Source organism: Bos javanicus, chromosome 5 (assembly GCF_032452875.1).
Source record: "Bos javanicus breed banteng chromosome 5, ARS-OSU_banteng_1.0, whole genome shotgun sequence".
Lineage (NCBI taxonomy): Eukaryota > Metazoa > Chordata > Mammalia > Artiodactyla > Bovidae > Bos > Bos javanicus.
This window is the reverse complement of record NC_083872.1, coordinates 47,917,833-47,940,081: the sequence shown is the minus strand read 5'-3', so window position 1 is coordinate 47,940,081 and position 22,249 is coordinate 47,917,833. Positions and strand designations below refer to the sequence as shown.

Below are 22,249 nucleotides of genomic sequence, written 5' to 3'. Positions count from 1 at the left end.
CACGCATACACACACCCACACACACACACACAGTAGCTTGTTTATACCATTTCAGTGTTTTAATATCCATATCCTACAGGCGAGAAGGCATTTTCAGAGCCCACACTAAAGGCACACTGAGTTCATCTGACCACCTGTATCAGCTCAGTGGCTTTTTGTTTCGATTAATTATTAGCAAGCTAGGCTGTGAATGAAATACACTTGTGAGGGGTTACAGTAATTAATAAAAAGTCTGAACGATAGACCACTTAAAAGTAGTTTTATGATTTTAAGCTAATAGTGCAAATGAAACCTCGCTAGCTTAAGTCTGTTCCAATTTTGGTGAGATTTAGTTAGATTCCATTGGGTAGTACTGACGTGTAGACTATATGATTTAATGGAGGAGAAAATAAAATTGCAATGAAAGAATCAATATATTTATAAATTATTGTTTTAGGTATTTGAGAATATTGTATAAGCAGTTGATTCTTTTAATAGTTGAGCATTCTCTCAGTTTCCCAGAAAATAGTTTCTCTTTTCTCTAGGATTTGCTTGTTTGTTTAAAGTAAAAAGATGTGTAATAGAGCAGAACATTATCATTACATTACTGAAATTTATCTGTTATTAAATGCACTGGATTTATTTCACATTTTAATGTTAATTTTATTTATTTGAGGCCATAAATTTTTCCATGTTTAGTAAGACATTGAGCAGGATTGAATAAATGACTAAATTACCTAAGACCTATTTTTGTCTTTACATGTTGGTGAAAATATATGCCCCAACACATATCTGTAAACATATGAAAAAAGTTCAATTCACATTTTACCTTACCATGTTATCACTGTTTTTATACTTTATATTGTTTAATTGGAATGCTTTTGTTGTTGAATATTTTTGAAGACTTAATGTTCTTAAGTAATTTTAAACAAAGATTTTTTTTTCTTTTTTTCTCAGAGTAAGTCTTTATAATTATAGCATTTATCAGAAGGGAGAAATAAAAATAATTTCTCAATTTTAAGATCCTAGTTACTTAAAACCTACTGTATCTGCTTTTTCCGCTTTTCAGGTGATGTTAGACAGTTACCTAGCATTGAGCCTGGTAACTTGCTGAAAGATCTTTTTGAAACTCTTAAATCAAGAAATTGTGCTATTGAACTAAAGACAAACCATAGAGCAGAATCTGAACTAATTGTGGACAATGCTACAAGGTATATTATGACTAAAATTCTGTGTTTTCTTTCTGTTGTATTGGAAATAAAGGGAAAATACAGGCTTTTGAATTAAGGTGATTCAGTGCAGTATGCTTACTATACTCTTTTAGCAAAACTTTTCTGTCCTTCAGTATATGTATATTTTTTGTCCCATAGTTAGAAAAGAAAAATTAATATTTTTCATTATTGGCCCAACATAAATTGTTGTTGACACCACCCTTATGGCAGAAAGTGAAGAGGAACTAAAAAGCCTCTTGATGAAAGTCAAAGAGGAGAGTGAAAAAGTTGGCTTAAAGCTCAACATTCAGAAAACGAAGATCATGGCATCTGTTCCCATCACTTCATGGGAAATAGATGGGGAAACAGTGGAACAGTGTCAGACTGTATTTTTTTGGGGTCCAAAATCACTGCAGATGGTGACTGCAGCCATGAAATTAAAAGACACTTACTCCTTGGAAGGAAAGTTATGACCAACCTAGATAGCATATTGAAAAGCAGAGACATTATTTTGCCAACGAAGGTCCGTTTAGTCAAGGCTGTGGTTTTTCCTGTGGTCATGTATGGATGTGAGAGTTGGACTGTGAAGAAAGCTGAGTGCTGAAGAATTGATGCTTTTGAACTGTGGTTTTGGAGAAGACTCTTGAGATTGGATTGCAAGGAGATCCTACCAGTCCATTCTGAAGGAGATCAGCCCTGGGTTTTCTTTGGAAGGAATGATGTTAAAGCTGAAACTCCAGTACTTTGGCCACCTCATGCGAAGAGTTGACTCATTGGAAAAGACTCTGATGCTGGGAGGGATTGGGGGCAGGAGGAAAAGGGGACGACAGAAGATGAGATGGCTGGATGGCATCACTGACTCAATGGACGTGAGTTTGAGTGAACTCCAGGAGCTGGTGATGGACAGGGAGGCCTGGCATGCTGCGATTCATGGGGTCGCAAAGAGTCGAACACGACTGAGTGACTGAACTGAACTGAACTGAACTGAAATTGTTGTTGAAGTTTAAGAATAAATATGTTTTCTACATTTTAAAAGTATATTTGTGAAATAAAGTTGCATCAAGCTTAGACACCAGAATAAACCCAAGGGGAACAGAGAATTGGAAATGAGTTCATTAGAATTCAAGGGCCAAGTGGGGAATACATTCCCTGTAATTTTTATAAGGGGAGAACCCAAAGCATAAAAAGATGTTTTACTCCTCGATGAATCCTGGTGGTACCTGTGGCATATGACTTCAAGAGTAGGAAAGAATCCTTCTGTTCCCGTAATCTTTGCATAAGCCTTTAGAGTAATCCTCTGTAATAGATGTAATGGGGCTACAGAATATTAAGAAACTGTTTTATTCTGTGGACCACAATTTATCTTTGTTTCCAACTCTTACAAGTTGCTATTTTTTTATACGTTTTTTTTTTTTTTTCTGGTTTCATTTTCCTTTTATTGGCTGTAGTGCATCCTTTATTTCTGTATCTGCATGGCATTACTTTTGGATCTACTTTATCACTAGCCGTTGCTTAGGGAATTCTTGGGATCATGGGGCAATCAACTGAATGGCAGAGGATTATAGTTGATTGGCGTAAAAATACAATAGGGGTCCTGAACTGTTGCTATGATCACAAATTTAGCATGAAACTTCATTTCATGCTAGAAGTCACCAAAGAAATCTTAGGTCTTCTTTGCACAACATTTTTTGTACCTCTGTCCTGCCATCGGACCTGGTATGTATCCATCTGGGGCTTAGAATCTGGAACTAGATTTTTGACTGTACTTGAGGACCAAAAATGACTTACTAATTAATGTAAAATTAAATTGGAAGGTAGATTTTGCTCAAAGAAGTACTTTTTTTTTTTTTTTAAGAGTACTTTCTTTATGATGATTTGTTTTCTGTCAGAAGAGTTCCTATTTCTTTAATGATAGATGGAAAACTTGATAGCTTATATGGAGGTCTTTGCAGTAGCTATCTGGTTCAGATATTCAGCAGGACAGGATATTGCATTAGACTACAAGATGCTGTTTTTGTTGTCTAAACATTTTCTTGGTTGTATGTCAGCAAAAACTATCTCCCTGTCCCTGTCTACCCTGGAGAGAACAGAGAGGTAGAGAAAGAATGGATAGGAATAGTGTAGATGATATAGATTCATATTGAGACAGTAAGAAAAATAATGTAGTTGATGTGTAATATTCTTTACCTGTAACTCTTCTGCCCCTACATAAAGGCAACCTCGGTTTTGGAATATTGGTAGATGATTGGTCATTTTATTTATTTATTTATTTTTTTATGACTGGGTTGAGTGGCTTTATTAGAGAAAGCCAAGATTACAGAGGACTTAGGAGTTAGCATTAGGGCCCTTCTTCTTGCCAAAGGTGGGCAGAACATTGACAAAGCACTGGTTGTACTGCATACGCCTCTTGGCCCTGCCCGTCTTCTTCTTCTTCTTCTCTTGCTTGGCCACCTTGGGAGTCTGACCTCTCACTTTCCCAGCACGGGCCAGAGAACCATGGACTTTACCTCCAAGCATGCAGCCGGCTACTTCCACAGTGCTCAGAGCCTCCACCCCACACTGGCCCAGAGTAGCCTCATCCTCTAGGGGCGTGCCAGCCAGGAGCAGGACTTGATCTTCTGGAGCGATGCCCTCCAACGAAGCTACATGAGCCTTGATTTGGGCGACCGTCTCCTGGCCGGTCACCTCGAGAGTGTGTAGCTCCTGGGCGCGGACAAAAAGCTGCATGTTGGCGACTAGATCGCGGACACCGCTGCCACTACCGCGAAGATGGAGTCGAGAAAGAGTGATTGGTCATTTTAAAGTCTAGAAATCTTTGGAAGAATATGAAGCACATTAGATGTCTTACAACTCAATTTTCTCTGAAACTTAGGAATTCCTTTTAGTAACTTTTTCAATATCTTTTGAGCTGTGCTCCTTTCATCATTTCTTCTTGGTCATCATCACCAAGTGATTAATGACAGATGAGTCCCAGTGATACCATGAACAGAGATAGAAGTGTTACATGTCCTGGGTCAGAAGCAGAACAGGAAATCCATGGTGATTCTCAGCACCCCAAGTTAAACCTGGGATAGTTCAGCAAGGCCAGCCTTCTCCTCTCTCCTTCCTTCTCTTCCCACCATTTTGGGAAGGGTTGAAGATGACACACAGGAGGGTTAGACCTTTGATAGCTAGGCTGAGGCTGGTCTTTATGGGGAGTCAGTTTTCTAACAAATAGCCAAGGAGGGACTCTAGTGTGATCATACCACTGGCCCTTAATATGTTTTCTGTTACGGCTTGCTAATCTTGGGGTGTACAAGGATAAAAAATGATTGAGAAGGGGATAGAAGCAAAGAGAAGATGCTAATACTTGGTTCAGTTGAGAAGATGAGCCCATAGATATGATATATAATAGAAGAAAGGAGAAAAGAAAGAGTGTAATGTATATGTATGGAAAAGCCCCCAGAGAGTCTAAATTAATTTAAATAGAAATATGGAGCCCATTGGGTCCAAATTTCCATCCGAGCTCTTCTGCTTTCCACCTCTGTGATCTTGGACATCCCCACTGTAGTTAACTAAGCATCATGCTGCTTTATCTATGAAATGAGGATAATACCTACCTTGTGTGGTTCTTTTGTGGTTTGGAGAAAAGTAGATCAAGTTCTCAGAATGTTGCTTGGTAAATTTTTTCTAATACTTTAAATGTGCTAGGAGTAGGGGACTGATGGATAAATGTAGCATTGTGGTCTTGGCTAAGTCTGTTTTGAAACTCATTTAGTATTTATAATGCATGTATGGGTGGCCTTTTCACCCTGTTTATAACCTATTCACAGATACTGTTATAATGACATTATCTCTGCTCGTATGTGAAGACACATTTTTGGATGCTAATGTTCTTGGTGTATTATTTTATCTTTGTTTAAGAATCTCAAGACGCCAGTTTCCAACATTTGATGCAGAGTTGAATATCTCTGATAATCTGACATTCCCTGTCTCAGTACAAGATAAATCATTTATTTTTGTCAGACTCCCAGAAGAAGATGCCAGTTCTCAGTCCTCAAAAAGTGATCATCAGTCTTGTAAGTATAAACTTTTATGTTATATAGGGTTAAATATTTCAGTTTTATAATTCAGTTATTAAATAACTACTTGTAATTTTATTTGACAGTAATATAAATATTGCTAGTAAAACATTAGGCACTGAAAATAAATTAATGTATTAATTTAATAAATTTATTAATCATCAAAAGCAGATTACTTTCAAATTTTGTAAAGAAGTAAGCTCATGCATACTAAAGGACTTAGTAAATATTTGTTGAGTAAATAAGTGGATGTAGATGATTAGATTGCTGTGCTGTGCTCAGTTGCTCAGTTATGTCTGACTCTTTGTGACCCCCATGGACTGTAGCCTGCCAGGCTTCCTCTGCCCATGGGATTCTCTAGGCAAGAATACTGGAGTGGGTTGCCATTTCCTCCTCCAGGGGATCTTCCTGACCCCAGGGCCGAAGATGATTAGTTTACAATAAAGCAAAAGCCCCAGTAATCCCAAGTTTATTCTTAGTGAATGAAGCTTTTTTTTTTACAGCAATTGGAAACATTTGTTGTTTTGAGGACATTTGTGAAACAAAAGTAATGGCTGTCAAACTGTTGCTAAGCTGAGTTCCTAACAGTTCAGTTTCTAATAAAATGGACAAACATCACTTCTAATTAGTATTAGGGTAACAGTGTGATAGGATTGAGAAAATGCATGGGACAAGGGACTCTTCTCCCTGTGTGTATGACTCGTGTCTCATCACTCCACCATTGGTAAAATGGGGGTCACAGCGACAGCATGGAACAGTTGTGAAGGTTGAGGGAATTTGTCCGTTTTGAGGAGCTATGTAAATGTTATTTTTTTGTAAATCAGTTCAGTCCGACTCTTTGTATCTGACTCTTGTTGACCCCAAGGACTGCAGCACGCCAGGCCTCCCTGTCCATCACCAACTCCCGGAGTTTACTCAAACTCATGTCCATTGAGTCGGTGATGCCATCCAACCTTCTTATCCTCTGTCGTCCCCTTCTTCTCCTGCCCTCAATCTTTCCCAGCATCAGGGTCTTTTCAAACGAGTCAGCTCTTCACATCAGGTGGCCAATGTATTGGAGTTTCAGCTTCAACATCAGTCCTTCCAATGAACACCCAGGACTGATCTCCTTTAGAATGGACTGGTTGAGTCATGTAAATGTTATTTTTTTGTAAATAATAGATATTAAATTATTACTCCAAATGAATTTATTTAAATAGATTATACCTTTGAATCTTTATATTATAAACTTGCTTAGCAAGCTTTTAAAAATAGTGTAGTGGTTTAGTCAAAATTGAATTGGCGAAGATTTAAATGGTTATTATTGAGAATTTATTGTAGTTGCCACAGTTCTTCAAATTATGTGCTTATTACTTGGCAGCTTTCACTCGGCTTGTGACATTCATTGACATCCAACTTTATCTGTAAACCTTTCCTCCTCTGTGTGTGTCCCATCTCAGTTCCCTTGGGTTAGTGTTCATTCACACGTTACAATATTCTTTTTTTAAATGAGATCGTGTAATAATCGGATTCTATAAATGTGTTCTTGGTGGTGTTTTTTTTTTTAATTATAGAAATCATTTATATTCCTTAACAGAAGTCAAATGGTACAGAAGCGTTTGAAATAAAAATTAATATTTCCTTTAATCATTCCCACTCCTCTTCCCCTGAGTCAACTCCCATAAAAGTTACATCCATAGGAAGAACTTGGTGTTTATCTGTATAAAACTTAATTAGATCCATGTGTATATGCTAAGTCACTTCAGTCGTGTCCGACTCTGTGCAACCCTATGGACTGTAGCCTGCCAGGCTGCCCTGTCCGTGGGATTCTCCTGGCAAGAATAGTGGAGTGGGTTGCCATGCATACACAGACCAATTTAGTTTTATATAAATTGGATTATAAGCTGTGAATTGTTTTTTGGCTTGTTTTTTATTCCACATTTTGTGAATAATTTAGATAATGTTTATCCTCACCACAGCTTAGTTCATAGTAGATATCAGTACAATTGAAGAAAATGAGACAGCTATGGTTAAGAAACTTTCTTTCTCTGCTATTCCATTTAGATCTACTTGAAATAAGTTTAGTTTTATTTCTGGCACCCATTCTTTACATTAATGAGAATGTTCTTTAAAAAAAAGTTTCAGAATGGTAGCAGAGCTTAGCTGATGCTGTTTCTCTATCTTAATTATAAACTTCAGCTGGAAAATGAGTCTCTTTAAGAGAATTGAATAAATACTCATTAGAGAGGCATATAGTACTTTTTCATGAATAATTAAGTATTATTACTTAACACTTAAGTAATAAGTATTTCTTAATAAATTACCCAGTTATTCCTATTATTGCAAGATACAAAGCCCTGAGACAGGCTTCATAGCTGGGCTGGAATTCCAATGATGTTAAAATGTGAGAAAAAATGCATATCTTAGAATCAAGGAAATACAGTGTGTATATTGATCTGGAAGATGTAGGGAGAGTGAACAAATCAAGGAGCAGAACAGCATGATCCTGTATGTGTGAAAGAAAACAGGGCTCTGGGAGACCTTTGCAAGCAGGGCTTGGCTGGAGGTAAGCTGAGTGTTGGCCATGTTTTACTGATAACCCTTTCTTCATCTGAAAAATGAAGGGCTCCATGAGCAACTAATTCAGTCTTCCTAGAGCAAGGCTTACAAGTACTGGGCTTTTTCATTCCCTTTTGATTTATCTGTGAGGGAAAGACCTAAAAGCCCCAAATATTTTTTCCCCAATTTTTATATCTTCTTTCTTGAGAAATGTTCCCTGATTTGTAACATTGCTAAGAGAGATGAGAGGAAGCCAGCTTCTCAGGCTGTGAGGAAGGACAAGTTGTAAGTGGACATTATCACTGTCAGTGATCTGAGCGCTATAAGAGGGAGGCTGGCCACCCTACCCTGCTGGAAAACTTCTTTTACTTCCAAGGGCCTCAGTTTCACTTTTGTAGCAAGGATGTAGTCAGTGGTGAGAGTTAAACTATTTAATAGCTGGCGGAGTCTGGTCACTATTGGAATAGATGCCCTTCCTGTGTCAGGGTTAACCTATTAGCTGTTGAATCATGGGGAGATCTAGGGATTCTGGAGGAGGGAACCACATGGTTGGGGTGTGAGGGAGGGCTTTGTGGTGTTTGGGGAGTAGCTGTTCTCTAGTCTAGATACTATAGAAATATCTCCCTATTTTATACAGGTCTGTATCAGCTAAATGTCAGCCCTGGGTATAATAATACGTGCATTATATGCATATTGTGATGATTGAATTAAAGATCAAATCACAGATGCAAAGCATATAAGATTCTCAAACTATAACTGGTGACCACTAGTGCCACCAGAGCTTAAAACAGAAGTCATCCATTAATAATTCGGTTACATATTTTGTCCTCTTGCTCATACTTTAAATTTAGCATTCACAAACCATCGATAAATATTCAGTGATAATACTACAAATTAGGAGCTGTCTGGGCTAGTGGTTAAGGAAGAATGTCTGGAACACTGCCTTCATTTTGTTTTCTTTTGTTCTGGCTGATGAAGCAAATAAGGTTGATGCTCCCATGGTGAACCTGTATCCCATTTGATGAGACCCCTCAGCAGGAATTCTGAATGAGTTTGCCCTCAGTCAGTCTCTCCCATCAGGAAGCTTCCACAAGCCTGTTATTCGTATCCACCAGAGGGCAGACAGAATGAAAACCACAATTGTAGAAAACTAATCAAACTGATCACATGGACCACAGCCTTGTCTAACTCACTGAAACTGTGAGCCATGCCATGTGGGGCAGCCCAAGACGGACAAGGGTGGAGAGTTCTGACAAAAAGTGGTCCACTGGAGAAGGGAATGGCAAACCACTTCAGTATTCTTGCCTGGAGAACCCATTGAAGAGTATGAAAAGGCAAAAAGATAGGACACTGACAGATGAACTCCCCAGGTCAGTAGGTGCCCAATATGCTACTGGAGATCAGTGGAGAAATAACTCCAGAAAGAATGAAAGGATGGAACCAAAGCAAAAACAACACCTAGTTGTGGATGTGACTGCTGATAGAAGTAAAGTCCAGTGCTGTAAAGAGCAATATTGCATAGGACTCTGGAATGTTAGGTTCATGAATCAAAGCAAATTGGAAGTGATTAAACGGGATATGGCAAAAGTGAACATTCACATTTTAGGAATCAGCGAACTAAAATGGACTGGGATGTGAATTTAAGTCAGATGACCATTATATCTACTACTGTGGGCAGGAATCCCTTAGAAGAAATGGAATAGCCCTCATAGTCAACCAAAGAGTCTGAAATATAGTACTTGGACGCAGTCTCAAAAATGACAGAATGATCTCTGTTCATTTCCAAGGCAAGCCATTCAATATCAAAGTAATCCAAGTCTATGCTACAATCAGGAATTGTTCTATGAAGACCTCCTAGAACTAACACCCAAAAAAGATGTCCTTTTCATTATAGGAGAGTGGAATACAAAAGTAGGAAGTCAAGAGATACCTGGAGTAACAGGCAAATTTGACCTTGTAGTACAAAATGAAGCAGGTCAAAGGCAAACAGAGTTTTGCCAAGAGAACACTCTGGTCATAGCAAACACCATCTTCCAACAACACAAGTGAAGATTCTACACATGGACATCACCAGATGGTCAATAGTGAAATCAGATTGGTTATATACTTTGCAGCCAAAGATGGAGAAGCTCTATACAGTCAGCAAAAACAAGACTGGGAGCTAACTGTGGCTCAGATCATGAATTCCTTATTGCCAAATTCAGACTTAAACCACTACACGGTTCAGGTATGACCTAAATCAAATCCCTTACAATTATACAGTGGAAGTGAGAACTAGATTCAAGGGATTAGATCTGATAGAGTGCCTGAAGAACTACAGACAGAGGTTTGTGACATTGTACAGGAGGCAGTGATCAAAACCATCCCCAAGAAAAAGAAATGCCAAAAGGCAAAATGGTTGTCTGAGAGGGCCTTACAAATAGCTGAGAAAAGAAGAGAAGCAAAAGGCAAAGGAGAAAAGGAAAGATATACCCATTTGAATGCAGCATTCCAAAGAATTGCAAAGAGAGATAAGAAAGCCTTCCTCAGTGATCAGTGCAAAGAAATAGAGGAAAACAATAGAATGGGAAAGACTAGAGATCTCTTCAAGAAAATTAGAGATACCAAGGGAACATTTCATGCAAAGATGGGCACAATAAAGGACTGAAATGGTATGGACCTAACAGAAGCAGAAGATATTAACAAGAGGTGGAAAGAACACACGGAAGAACTGTACAAAAAAGATCTTCATGACCCAGATAACCATGATGGTGTGATCACTCACCTAGAGCCAGACATCCTGGAATGTGAAGTCAAGTGGGCCTTAGGAAGGGTCACTACTAACAAAGCTAGTGGAGGCAATGGAATTCCAGTTGAGCTGTTTCAAATCCTAAAACATGATGCTGTGAAAGTGCTGCACTCAATATGCCAGCAAATTTGGAAAACTCAGCAGTGGCCACAAGACTGAAAAAGGTCAGTTTTCATTCCAGTCCCAAAGAAGGACAATGCCAAAAAATGTTCAAACTACTGCACAATTGCACTCATCTCACACACTAGCAAAGCAATGCTCAAAATTCTCCAAGCTAGCTTCAACAGTATGTGAACTGTGAATTTCCAGATGTTTAAGCTGGTTTTAGTAAAGGCAGAGGAACCAGAGATCAAATTGCCAACATCCACTGGATCATCAAAAAGCAAGAGAGTTCCAGAAAAACATCTACTTCTGCTTTATTGACTATGCCAAAGCTCTTGACTGTGTTCAGTTCAGTTCAGTCGCTCAGTCGTGTCCGACTCTTTGTGACCCCATGAATCGCAGCATGCCAGGGCTCCCTGTCCATCACCAACTCCCAGAGTTCACCCAAACCCATGTCCATTGAGTCAGTGATGCCATCCAACCTGACAACAAATTATGGAAGATTTTTAAAGAGATGGGAATACCAGACCACCTAACCTGCCTCCTGAGAAATCTGTATGCAGGTCAAGAAATAAAGGTTAGAAATGGACATGGAACAACAGGATGGTTCCAAATAGGAAAAGGAGTACATCAAGGCTATATATTGTCACCTTGTTTATTTAACTTATATGCAGAGTACATCATTCGAAATGTGGGCTGGATGAAGCACAAGCTAGAATCAAGATTCCCAGGAGAAATATCAATAACCTCATATATGCAGATGACACTACCCTTATGGCAGAAAGCAAAGAAGAGCTAAAGAGCCTCTTGATGAAAGTGAAAGAGGAGAGAGAGAAAGTTGGATTAAAACTCAACATTCAGAAAACTAAGATCATGGCATCTGGTCCCATCACTTCATGGCAAATAGATGGGGAAACACTGGAAACAGTGAGATTTTATTTTCTTGGGCTCCAAAATCACTGCAGATGGTGACTGCAGTCATGAAATTCAAAGATCCTTGCTCCTTGGAAGAAACGTTATGACCAACCTAGACAGCATATTAAAAAGCAGAGACTTTACTTTGCCAACAAAGGTCTGTCTAGTCAAAGCTATGGTTTTTCCAGTAGTCATGTATGGATGTGAGAATTGGACTATAAAGAAAGCTGAGTGATGAAGAATTGATGCTTTTGAACTGTGGTGTTGGAGAAGACTCTTGAGAGTCCCTTGGACTGCAAGGAGATCCAACCAGTCCATCTAAAGGAAATCAGTCCTGAATATTCATTGTAAGGACTGATGCTGAAGCTGAAACTCCAGTACTTTGGCCACCTGATGGGAAGAACTGACTCATTGGAAAAGACCCTTATGCTGGGAAAGATTGAAGGTGGAAGGAGAAGCGGACGACAGAGGATAAGATGGTTGGATTGTATTACTGACTCAATGGACATGAGTTTGAGTAAGCTCCAGGAGTTGGTGATGGACAGGGAAGCCTGATGTGCTGCAGTCCTTGGGGTCACAGAGAGTCAGACTGAACTGATTGATTGAAACAATGTTATAATTCAGTGCTTTTCTGTGTTAACCTTTTTCTCGAATTATCAGATTTATATTCTGCAGTTAGTACTTTACTCAAAGAAAAGGACCTAGAAGACGTGAAAACATCACAATTTATTGCATTTAGAAGGTAAAGCCTTTACAATATTTTATTGTTTTTAAAAGTGCAGCTTTTAAATTTCATACGTTGTTAATCTAGATGCTATTGAAATGGGAGACTAGTAGTTCATTACTGTGAATCCTCTCTTATTTTGAGGTATTCACATGTTCATTCATTTATTGGTCACACTGCACAATTTGCGGGATATTAAATCCCTGACTAGGGATAGAACCAGGCCCATGGCAGTGAGAGTACTGAGTCCCAACCACTGGACCACCAGAGAATTCCTGAGAGAGGGCTCTTTCTACCAAATATTATATTTGGTAACTAATAGAAAATCTGAATGGAAGAAATACTTACATTTAAATCAAAATTACTAAATACCTTTTCCTGAGGAAAGTTCTGGAAACTTTTGATAGAACCCCATATATCATAATTGTTGGTAGTAGAAATCTATGCAAAAGAGATTCCATTAAAGTGACCCTTGCATTTTCCTGTGTTGCAGGCAGGACTGTGATGTGATCAACGCCTGCTGTTGCAAGCACTACACAGGACATCTAATCAAGTGAGGACAGTGCTTCCTGAATTCATTGTACTTTCGTTTGTTTATCATTGTAGTTTATCATTGACGTTTTTCATTGTAGTTGCATATTTAAAAATCTTTTTTCTCCATTGTGAAGTCAGCTGATCTCTTCAATTAAGTATGATATAGAGCCTTAGGAATTTTTGGTAATCAGTGTAATGAGAAAAATAAGGAATAAAATTGTCCTTGTGGCTTCCTACCTCTAGCCTCTGCAGATTGAGCTTTGAGAATTTATGGCAGTTTTTCAAATTAGATATGTGTGAAATGTATTCAAGAACCTTAGCAACAGGATGCCTGCAGAGAGCACCTTAGGTGAACATCTGTTGGGGAAATAAATGAATAGAAAAGCCATGCTGTTCACACATAGGACAGGCTACATAACTTCTCTTGCATTTATCAATAGGGCTTCCCTTGTGGCTCAGCTGGTAGAGAATCCACCTGCAATGCAGGAGACCCCAGTTTGATTCCTGGGTTGGGAAGATCCCCTGGAGAAGGGAAAGGCTACCCACTCCAGTATTCTGGCCTCGAGAATTCCATGGATTGTATTAGTCTTGCTGCTGCTGCTAAGTTGCTTCAGTCGTGTCTGACTCTTTGCGACCCCATAGACGGCAGCTCACCAGGTTCCCCTGTCCCTGGGATTCTCCAGGCAAGAACAGTGGAGTGGGTTGCTATTTTCTTCTCCAGTGTGTGAAAGTGAAAAGTAAAAGTGAAGTTGCTTAGTTGTGTCCGACACGTAGTGACCCCATGGGATCACAAAGAGTTGGATACAACTGAGTGACTTTCACTTAATAATAATAATACCATTTATTAAGTGCAGAGAATCCGGAAATGTTTAAGTTACTAGAGGATCTCCTTGTCTATTGAGGAAAGACACAAAAAACCATGATAGGTACCCCCAACAAAGGGTTAAAAAGCACATGATTGGGGCCATCAAGTCCGGGTCTCAGTCTTGAGCAGGTAATTTCACCTTTCCATGTAAGTAAGAGAGCATACTTACTCAGAACCTCCCTCGTAAAGTTGTAGTAAAGGTGAAATGAAATAACATACCTAAAGCACTTACAATTTGCTGCTATTCTGATACAGTGTCATAATTATTATAATAGAAATATGTACAAATGTGTGAAACGTGAATTGGAGTAGTGATAACAGAGATTGGAGAGGAGAGGATGAATTTAAAAGGAAGAGTCAATAAGAGTTTTGGTAACTTTTGGAATGTGAAGGGAAAGTCAGACATCAGCCTTTATGCCAAAATTTCTGGCTTGGGAAGAAGTCAGCTGGGAAATGTCATTGAGTTTGAGGTGCTTCAGTGAGTGTAGGTAATCAGACCACAACTGTGGGAGCCTCCTGATTTCTTGGTGACCTTTGGAGACCAAAAGTGATGTAAAGAGTCTGTGGAAATTATTTTGAGAACTGGATCAGATCTGAGTGGGAGTCAGTGCATAAAGAAAATGAAATTAAGGTTTTCCAAACTCTCATACTGTATTCTTATTTTCTATCCCAGAAACCATCAGAATAGACTTGAATTTGGAGTTGGTGATAAAATTTGTTGTACCAAGAATGCGTATCTCTCAGAGTTACTCCCTGAAAATACCTTCAACAGTCCACGAAATAATGAATTAAAAGCTAGTGGTAAAGACTTTAATGGTGGTACTCCTGGTTTTGCTAAAAATAAGCATGACTTTGAAAGTGGTACTCGACTCTGCAATGGAGAAATATTTTTTATAACAGCGGTAGGTGATAACAAAAAAATAGTACCTTTTTACCTCAGGGATAGATTTGGTTTTCTTTTTATTGCCTGAGGATTGATTCAGAATCTAATCATATGAGAGCTGACAGTTTGCTTCCATAATTTTTTGTTAAGAATTTTTGGCTTTGTATCCATGAGGAATCTTGATTTGTAGTTTGCCAGTGACATCTTTTCTGATTTTATGAGGCCAACTAATGCTGGCCTCATAAAATTAGTTGGGAAACGTTCCTTTCTCTTACATTTTCTGGGAGACTTTGTGAAAAAACAAATTTTTAATAAGTTTGAAGTGCTCAAGTAACAAAACCAAGGGACAAGTGACATTATATTATGTTTTACAAAGCAACATTTCCGTGGTTGCTGCTTAAATATAGAAGCTGTAGAAGTGGTCTCCTTGAATTTGCCCTCATTGTATAAACACCTTTGTAAAGTTAAAGTTTATTCTTTAAAATTTGTAAAGAAAAGTGAACTCTTTGCCAAAAATATATGCAGACTTATACAATCACTGCAAGAAGTAAAATGCATAGTCTTCAGAGTAAGAACAGCAACACAGACTGTTCTCCGAAGAGTCAAATTAAGGTTAAATTTCAATGACCAAAAACTTTCACTTATGTTTATTAAAGTATTTGGGTGTGTCTGTATTCAATTGGTGCTCAAGCGTAGATTTTAAGCTTTTTGAAATTCTTAACAGTGATTCATGCTATTTTATTCATAAGGTGCTTGCATTTTATGTTCAATCCCAAATAGACCTTTGCAGAGTATGTATTAGAAAACATAAAGAGCAGTTATTTGTTTTGGTGACAGGATAAAACTGATGTAACTGTTGGAAAGAAAAGATTTTTGACCATTAATAATATGGCTGGCCTGGAAGTAACTGTGGATTTTGGGAAACTAATGCAATATTGTCACATAAAACATGCGTGGGCAAGAACGATTCATACTTTTCAGGTAAGAGAGGACTTTTATAAAGTGGTTTAAATAGCTTGCCAAGATGGAGTACATTGCATTATTTTCTTCCTAATTTTTATTGCTTTTATTATTTTTTTAAATTAGTAAACAAAATACACAATAGCACAGAAACTACTCTACAGACACTAACGTTTTGCTCGTTCTGCTTCAGAGCTCTCTATATTTTCCAGATCTAAGACACTGTAGTTAAAGCCTCATTCTGCAGGTCGTCGTCCTCTGTCTCCCGGGAGAGGGATCAGGACCAGGAGGACTAAATTTCCCCCTTGCTCTGTTTCCAGTGTCACTTGGCATGGCACTGTTACTTCAGTTCAGTTCAGTCGATCAGTCGTGTCCAACTCTTTGCGACCCTGTGAATCGAGCACGCTAGGCTTCCCTGTCCATCACCAACTCCCGGAGTTCACTCAAACTCATGTCCATCAAGTCGGTGATGCCATCCAGCCATCTCATCCTTTGTCGTCCCCTTTTCCTCCTGCCCCCAATCCTTCCCAGCATCAGGGTCTTTTCCGATGAGTCAACTCTTCACATGAGGTGGCCAAAGTATTGGAGTTTCAGCTTCAGCATCAGTCCTTCCAATGAACACCCAGGACTGATCTCCTTTAAAATGGTCTGGTTGGATCTCCTTGCAGTCCAAGGGACTCTCAAGAGTCTTCTCCAACACCACAGTTCAAAAGCATCGATTCTTCGGCACTCAGCTTTCTTCACAGTCCAACTGTCACATCCATACATGACCATGGGAAAAACCATAGCCTTGACTAGATGGACCTTTGTTGGCAAAGTAATGTCTCTGCTTTTTAATATGCTGTCTAGGTTGCTCATAACTTGCCTTCCAAGGAGTAAGCGTCTTTTAATTTCATGGCTGCAGTCACCATCTGCAGTGATTTTGGAGCCCAGAAAAACAGTCATATACTGTTTCCACTGTTTCCCCATCTATCTGCCATGAAGTGATGGGACCGGATGCCATGATCTTAGTTTTCTGAATGTTGAGCTTTAAGCCAACTTTTCACTCTCCTCTTTCACTTTCATCAAGAGGCTCTTTAGTTCTTCTTCACTTTTCTGCCATAAGGGTGGTGTCATCTGCATATCTGAGGTTATTGATATTTCTCCCGGCAATCTTGATTCCAGCTGGTGCTTCTTCCAGCCCAGCGTTTCTCATGATGTACTCTGCATAGAAGTTAAATAAGCAGGGTGACAATATACAGCCTTGACGTATTCCTTTTCCTATTTGGAACCAATCTGTTGTTCCATGTCCAGTTCTAACTGTTGCTTCCTGACCTGCATATAGGTTTCTCAAGAGGCAGGTCAGGTGGTCTGGTATTCCCATCTCTTTCAGAATTTTCCACAGTTTATTGTGATCCACACAGTCAAAGGCTTTGGCATAGTCATTAAAGCAGAAATAGATGTTTATCTGGAACTCTCTTGCTTTTTCGATGATCCATCGGATGTTGGCAATTTGATCTGTGGTTCCTCTGCCTTTTCTAAAACCAGCTTGAACATCTGGAAGTTCTGTAGGAGCCATATAAAGGAGTTAGGACTTCTTTGAGAGCCCAGGGAGCCATTAATGGGTTTTAAGCAAAATCCGATGTGGCTGGATTTGCATTTAACAGATGTGGCTGCTTGGAGGACAGTGTATTGCAGTAATGTGGGTACGGGGAGACTGATTACGAAGCTGTTAAATTTTTCTCAGTGAGACTTATAGGATACTTAAGAACTCAGCTAAGTTTAGGTAGACATTTACCTGTTTAGGAAAACACAATATAAAGTACAAGGGCAGGGTGTTGGTGCTGTGTGTCTGGCAAATGTATTTAGCTTTTGTAGAAATAAGTGTCATTTAAATTCATTTCTGAGATTCAGCAGCATTAGAAGGAAATGTTTATCAAACTTTTATGATCTGAAGTGTTGATTCAAACTCTCTATGTCCAGGAAGGTGGAAGTGTTTGGTGTGTATGGGGTTTGTTTTTAAGTGCAAATCTGTATTTTCTACATGCTTCATCTTGTTCTTTGTCTCTCCACAATTCCCCTTTCAGCAGAGGAATGTGGGAGCATTGGGAGAGAGAATGGTTCTAACCCTTTCTTAGTCTACATTGGCAGTGAAAACATAGGCATTAAGGATAGCCACAGTTTGATATTGTTTTCTTGAAATTGTTTTCTCACAGTTACTTGGTAACATTGGGCATTTTTCTGGCCTATACAGTACTTGGTTGGCTAAACTCCAAAATCAAAGGTTTATCGTTCCATTTTTTTATCTTGATAAACGTATCAATAATAAATGGTTCAACATTGGAAAAATATGGAAAGTGGAAGAAAAAAAATCATCCATAGGTTTAACAGACTGGTTAAATTTTTGGTAGAATTTCCTCCTGTTTTATTTATCTTGTTTTTGTTACATGTTTATATTCACTTTGTATTTTTTAGATCAGAATAATTTTATTTTGTGTTACATGGTTGTGATCATTTTTATACATATGTCTCCAGTTTTTAAAAATTTTGTTATATTGTAAAGCATCTTTGATATTGCAACATATATCGATACTTGATGTAGAAAAATAAATATGTTCACCTATATTTATCTATCTGTTGTCCTGTTCCTGGATATTTCAGGTGTGTGCTTTTGTTATATAAGTAACATACATAAAACCCATACAACCATTTCAAACCCTTTTATTAGGGAAGCTTTAGCACTGCATGCACTTTGAAGTCTATTGCTGGGTTTCTATAAACCAGTTGTGGGTCTCTGACACCTAAACTTAGCAGCATAGTTAGAAAGTGGGAATTCTGGGATAATTAATAAAATGGAACACCTCAGGGGGATTCATCTGAGTACTCTGGCCGGGTTGAATGCGCTTGAGAGCACTTGGAGGACTTGTCTCCTTTCTACCTTTGTAGACTGTCCGGGAAGTGAACCCCTTATGCGGTAGTAAGACTGCCCCATGCGTTCTTTCCTCTCAGGGGTCGGAGGAGAAGACAGTCGTGTACGTGGTGGGGAAGGCGGGCCGCCAGCACTGGCAGCACGTGTACACCGCCGTGACCCGCGGCCGCTGCCGGGTGTACGTCATCGCAGAAGAGTCTCAGCTTCGGAGTGCCATCACGAGAAAGAGCGTTCCTAGGAAAACGCGTTTAAAACATTTTCTGCAAAACAAACTTTCCAGGAGCTGTACATCTCCAGCAGAGTTTGCTTCCTCATCAAAGAACCTTGAAGACAGCAGGAGACCCGGCACACAGCCGTCAGCATCTCCACTCTCTACGGTCACAGCTGACACGGTGACAAATGACAGCCCCAGAAGCGGGGACTCTGTGGCCGATGACATGCTGCTTGCCTTTGCTGAAGGATGGGAGTTATCTTCACATGATGAAGTGGATGCAACTGAGGATCCGTCACAACTGAGAGGCTCCAAAAGAACATGTGGCTCGAACGATGCTGAAAGTCCAAGCAAAATTCTTATGGTAGGACCGATATTCAGGTTTTATTTAAATATTGCTGGCCTCAGTGTGCTTATAAATGACTGTGTATTTTTATTACGGCTACATAGTGCTGCAGGACTTAAAAAACAACTGTTCCTCTCACACCTGTCAGATTTCCATTCTACTTCTATATCCAGTTGAATCTTGGTTTGATCTTGGTTGGATGATTCTCCCTCTGCTTGAGGCTGGCACTCTGGATCGTGTTGATGGATTGATGAGTGGGGCTGGCATGCCAGAAGGCTCTTCCTAACCTTCCCTCACCTTCTTTGCTCATCTTCCTCATCACCTTCCCCTCCCTTCCATAGGTGTGATCTCACTTTGTTCCCCACAGCTCCATTGAAGTGGCTGGTCCCAGTCATCTTCTTGCCAACTTCAGAGGTCTTTTCTTAGGTCTCATTCTGGACTTTTCCCCCTGACAGTCAATATTTTTAACTGCAATTGCTATTTCCATGTTTCCTTCTCTTGGTTTCAGTGTTCTCTGATTTAATACTTCCCCTCTGTCTCTGGCTCATCTTCCCTTCATTTCTTCACTCCATTTCTTCTTCTTCTTGGACCAGAGACATCTTTCCAAGGTTCAGTTCTCTTTTCCCTTGAGAACTGATCTTGTTCTCAGTTTTAGCTGTAATCTTTGCGTTAGTGATTTGTTCAGCAAATAGTTTTCAGCTGTCAACTACATTCCAGGTACTGGGAATTCATGCCTAGGTGGCCTGTGGTGGAGATGGACAGGCTGTGTAAGAAATTTGGAATTTCAGTAAATGTTTCACCAAGCTAAGTGTTTCACTGAATACTGTTAATGCGGAAGAGGTGGTAATGAACCACCCTCCTAAACCCTGCCCCCCCACCCCAAATCTATGTATTTGTTCCTGGAGATTGACTTTCTGGAGCCACAGCCCAGTCTCTTACTCTCTTTTCTAATTTCTCCATTTAAAACATTTATCCGTTTTCCCAGTTGAAATCTTGGAGTCTGTTTAGATTTGCATTGTTTTCACCCTTTACCTCCAGATAGTTGCTGGGTTTATTGCAAAATATGTCTCTTGGGGATTTCTTCCATCTCATTAAGTCCGCGCTGTTTTAGATCTTGACCTTGGATGATTGCTGACCTGGCTGCCTTCCCTTCTCTTGTTCCCATTCTGCTGATGTACCCTATACCCTGTTACCAGATTCACGGCCTAAGTGCTGAGCTCATCGCTTTGTTCAGAAGCCTTCAGTGGCTCCTTAGGACCTGCTGCGTAAATTCCAGGTGCTGTAGCTCAGCATTTGAGGCTTTTCTCTGTTTGATTCCATCTTTCCCAACATCATTTCTTTCCCCACTATTCCCTTTTTTTTTGTTTGTTTTTTTGCTTTTGTCTTTGTCACTCTAATCTCCACCACATTTAACCAAACGTATTCATGTCTCTTCCTTTTGGTTTTTGTTCTGCAGCTTCGCTTGGAAGCCTCCTTCTCTCTGCATCCCCTCATTCAGCACTTAGAAAAAAAAAAAGGTAGCTCTTCTGTTGGTCACTGATCTAAGTGGTTTAGAGGGAAAAAAACAGGTTCCTGGCTTCATGGCCATTGCATTGTACCATTTGTTCAAAGGCAACCCATACCAGAGAAAATAAAATTCCCAGATTAAGAAAGATCCTATAAAGAAAATACAGGTGATGAGGTAGGCAGTGGTCAGTAGGGGTTAAAGGGGCAGGAGGTGGTCCTGGGCCATGATGGTCTGCTAAGTCCTCTCTGAGGAGGTGATGTTTGAGCTGAGCACTAAAGGACACAAATAAGCCAGCCAGGTGGGGCTCCAAGGAAGAGTGTCCTAGGCAGAGGGTGTAGAAGATGCAAGGCCTGAAAAGGAATGACTTCATTAGAAGAGGAAGAGAGACTTGTGTGCCTAGTGAGTGAGAAAGAGAGAATATGTGATGTTAAAGAGATAGGCAGAACCACGGAAGGCAGCTAGGATTTTATTCTACTTGCAGTGGGAATCCATTGCTGGGCTTTTAGCAAAGATATAATACCATCTAATGTATGCTTGACAACCATCCCTCCAGCTGCTGTGGAGAGTGACCTGGGGAAAGGAAGGTGGAAGGAAGACCAGTGATCCCAGGGAGAGCAGTGAAAGAGCAGGGAAGGGGATGGAAAGTGGTTGGATTCTTTTTTTCCTTTAATTTGGCTGCACTGTACAGTATGTGGGATCTCAGCTCCCACAGGGAGCAGGGAACAGACCTGTGGCCCCTGCATTGGAAGTGCTGAGTCTTAACCACTGGACTGCTCGGGAAGTCCCCAGTGGTTGGAGTCTTGATACCCATTGAAGATGGGGTCTGTCTGACTTGTTGATTGGATGTGAGGGGGTAAAACAAACAGTAACCCTGGATTTCTGCGTGAAGCAACTTGGTGAATTGTATTGCCGTTTCTTGAGATAGTAGACATGAGGAGAACTGGGTTTGGGGAAATGAAGAGATCTCTTTTGACATGTTGTGTTTAGGTTATCAATTAGATGTATATGTGGATTTATTGAGAAAGGCAGTGGTTGGTAGAGAAGTTTAGAGCCTCAGGGTAGGTTAGGAAGTTGTTCAGTCATTAAGTCACGTCTGACTCTTTTGCAACCCCATAGACTGTAGCCCGACAGGCTCCTCTGTCCATGGGATTTCCCAGGCAAGAATGCTGGAGTGGGTTGATATTTCCTTCTCCAGGCAACCTTTCTGACCCAGGGCTCGAACCCATGTCTCCTGCATTGGCAGGTGGATTCTTGACCACTGAACCACCAGGAAAGCCCAAAATGTCCAGTTAGGAGTCATTAGCATATAATGGTGGACTAGTTTGAGGAGACACCACAGGTAGAAGAGGAGACCTTAAGACTTTTTTTGGTTGGATACTCCTAACTTTCAGAGATCTGGCAGAGAAGGAGGAACTGGCAAAGGAGACTGAAAAGAAGTATGAGTGAGAGAGAAGGGAGACTGAAGCGGTGGGGAGGGGACGAAAGCCTGCCTAGAGTGGCTTGGTCAGGGACTAGGAGGTGAGGGAGTAACGGGAAAAGTAGAGCCAGGGCTCTAGAAGAAGGTTTCTATGAAAAGAAGCGGAGAGAGTTATATGTGGATGGAGGACTCATGGTCAAGGAAAGCTTTATTGGTTTAATTATTTTTGGAGGATCCTGGAATATTAATGGAATGGTTCAATGGAAAACAAGAAATTCATGATTGAGAGAGAGGGGATCA

At 39.9% G+C, this 22,249-nt stretch overlaps 2 protein-coding genes across 3 annotated transcripts in view; one reads left to right on the top strand and one right to left on the bottom strand.

The window, feature by feature from the left end:
* HELB (DNA helicase B) overlaps positions 1-22,249 on the top strand; it is a 38,148-nt gene that overhangs the window by 10,827 nt on the left and 5,072 nt on the right. For both annotated transcript variants that reach the window (XM_061416575.1, XM_061416577.1), the window contains exons 6-12: positions 1,049-1,190; positions 5,094-5,248; positions 12,255-12,336; positions 12,812-12,871; positions 14,391-14,619; positions 15,438-15,581; positions 18,549-19,043. In XM_061416575.1, the coding sequence (XP_061272559.1) occupies positions 1,049-1,190; positions 5,094-5,248; positions 12,255-12,336; positions 12,812-12,871; positions 14,391-14,619; positions 15,438-15,581; positions 18,549-19,043 (1,307 nt within the window). The remainder of the gene's footprint in view (positions 1-1,048; positions 1,191-5,093; positions 5,249-12,254; positions 12,337-12,811; positions 12,872-14,390; positions 14,620-15,437; positions 15,582-18,548; positions 19,044-22,249) is intronic.
* LOC133247588 (ubiquitin-like FUBI-ribosomal protein eS30 fusion protein) lies at positions 3,443-3,974 on the bottom strand. Its single transcript, XM_061416578.1, has one exon. It carries the CDS (start codon positions 3,915-3,917, stop codon positions 3,516-3,518), a length of 402 nt encoding a protein of 133 aa, XP_061272562.1. The 5' UTR covers positions 3,918-3,974; the 3' UTR covers positions 3,443-3,515.

What these genes read in the sequence shown, in the direction of transcription:
- LOC133247588 (XM_061416578.1), bottom strand. Translation starts at nt 3,917, where the DNA reads ATGCAGCTTTTTGTCCGCGCCCAGGAGCTACACACTCTCGAGGTGACC.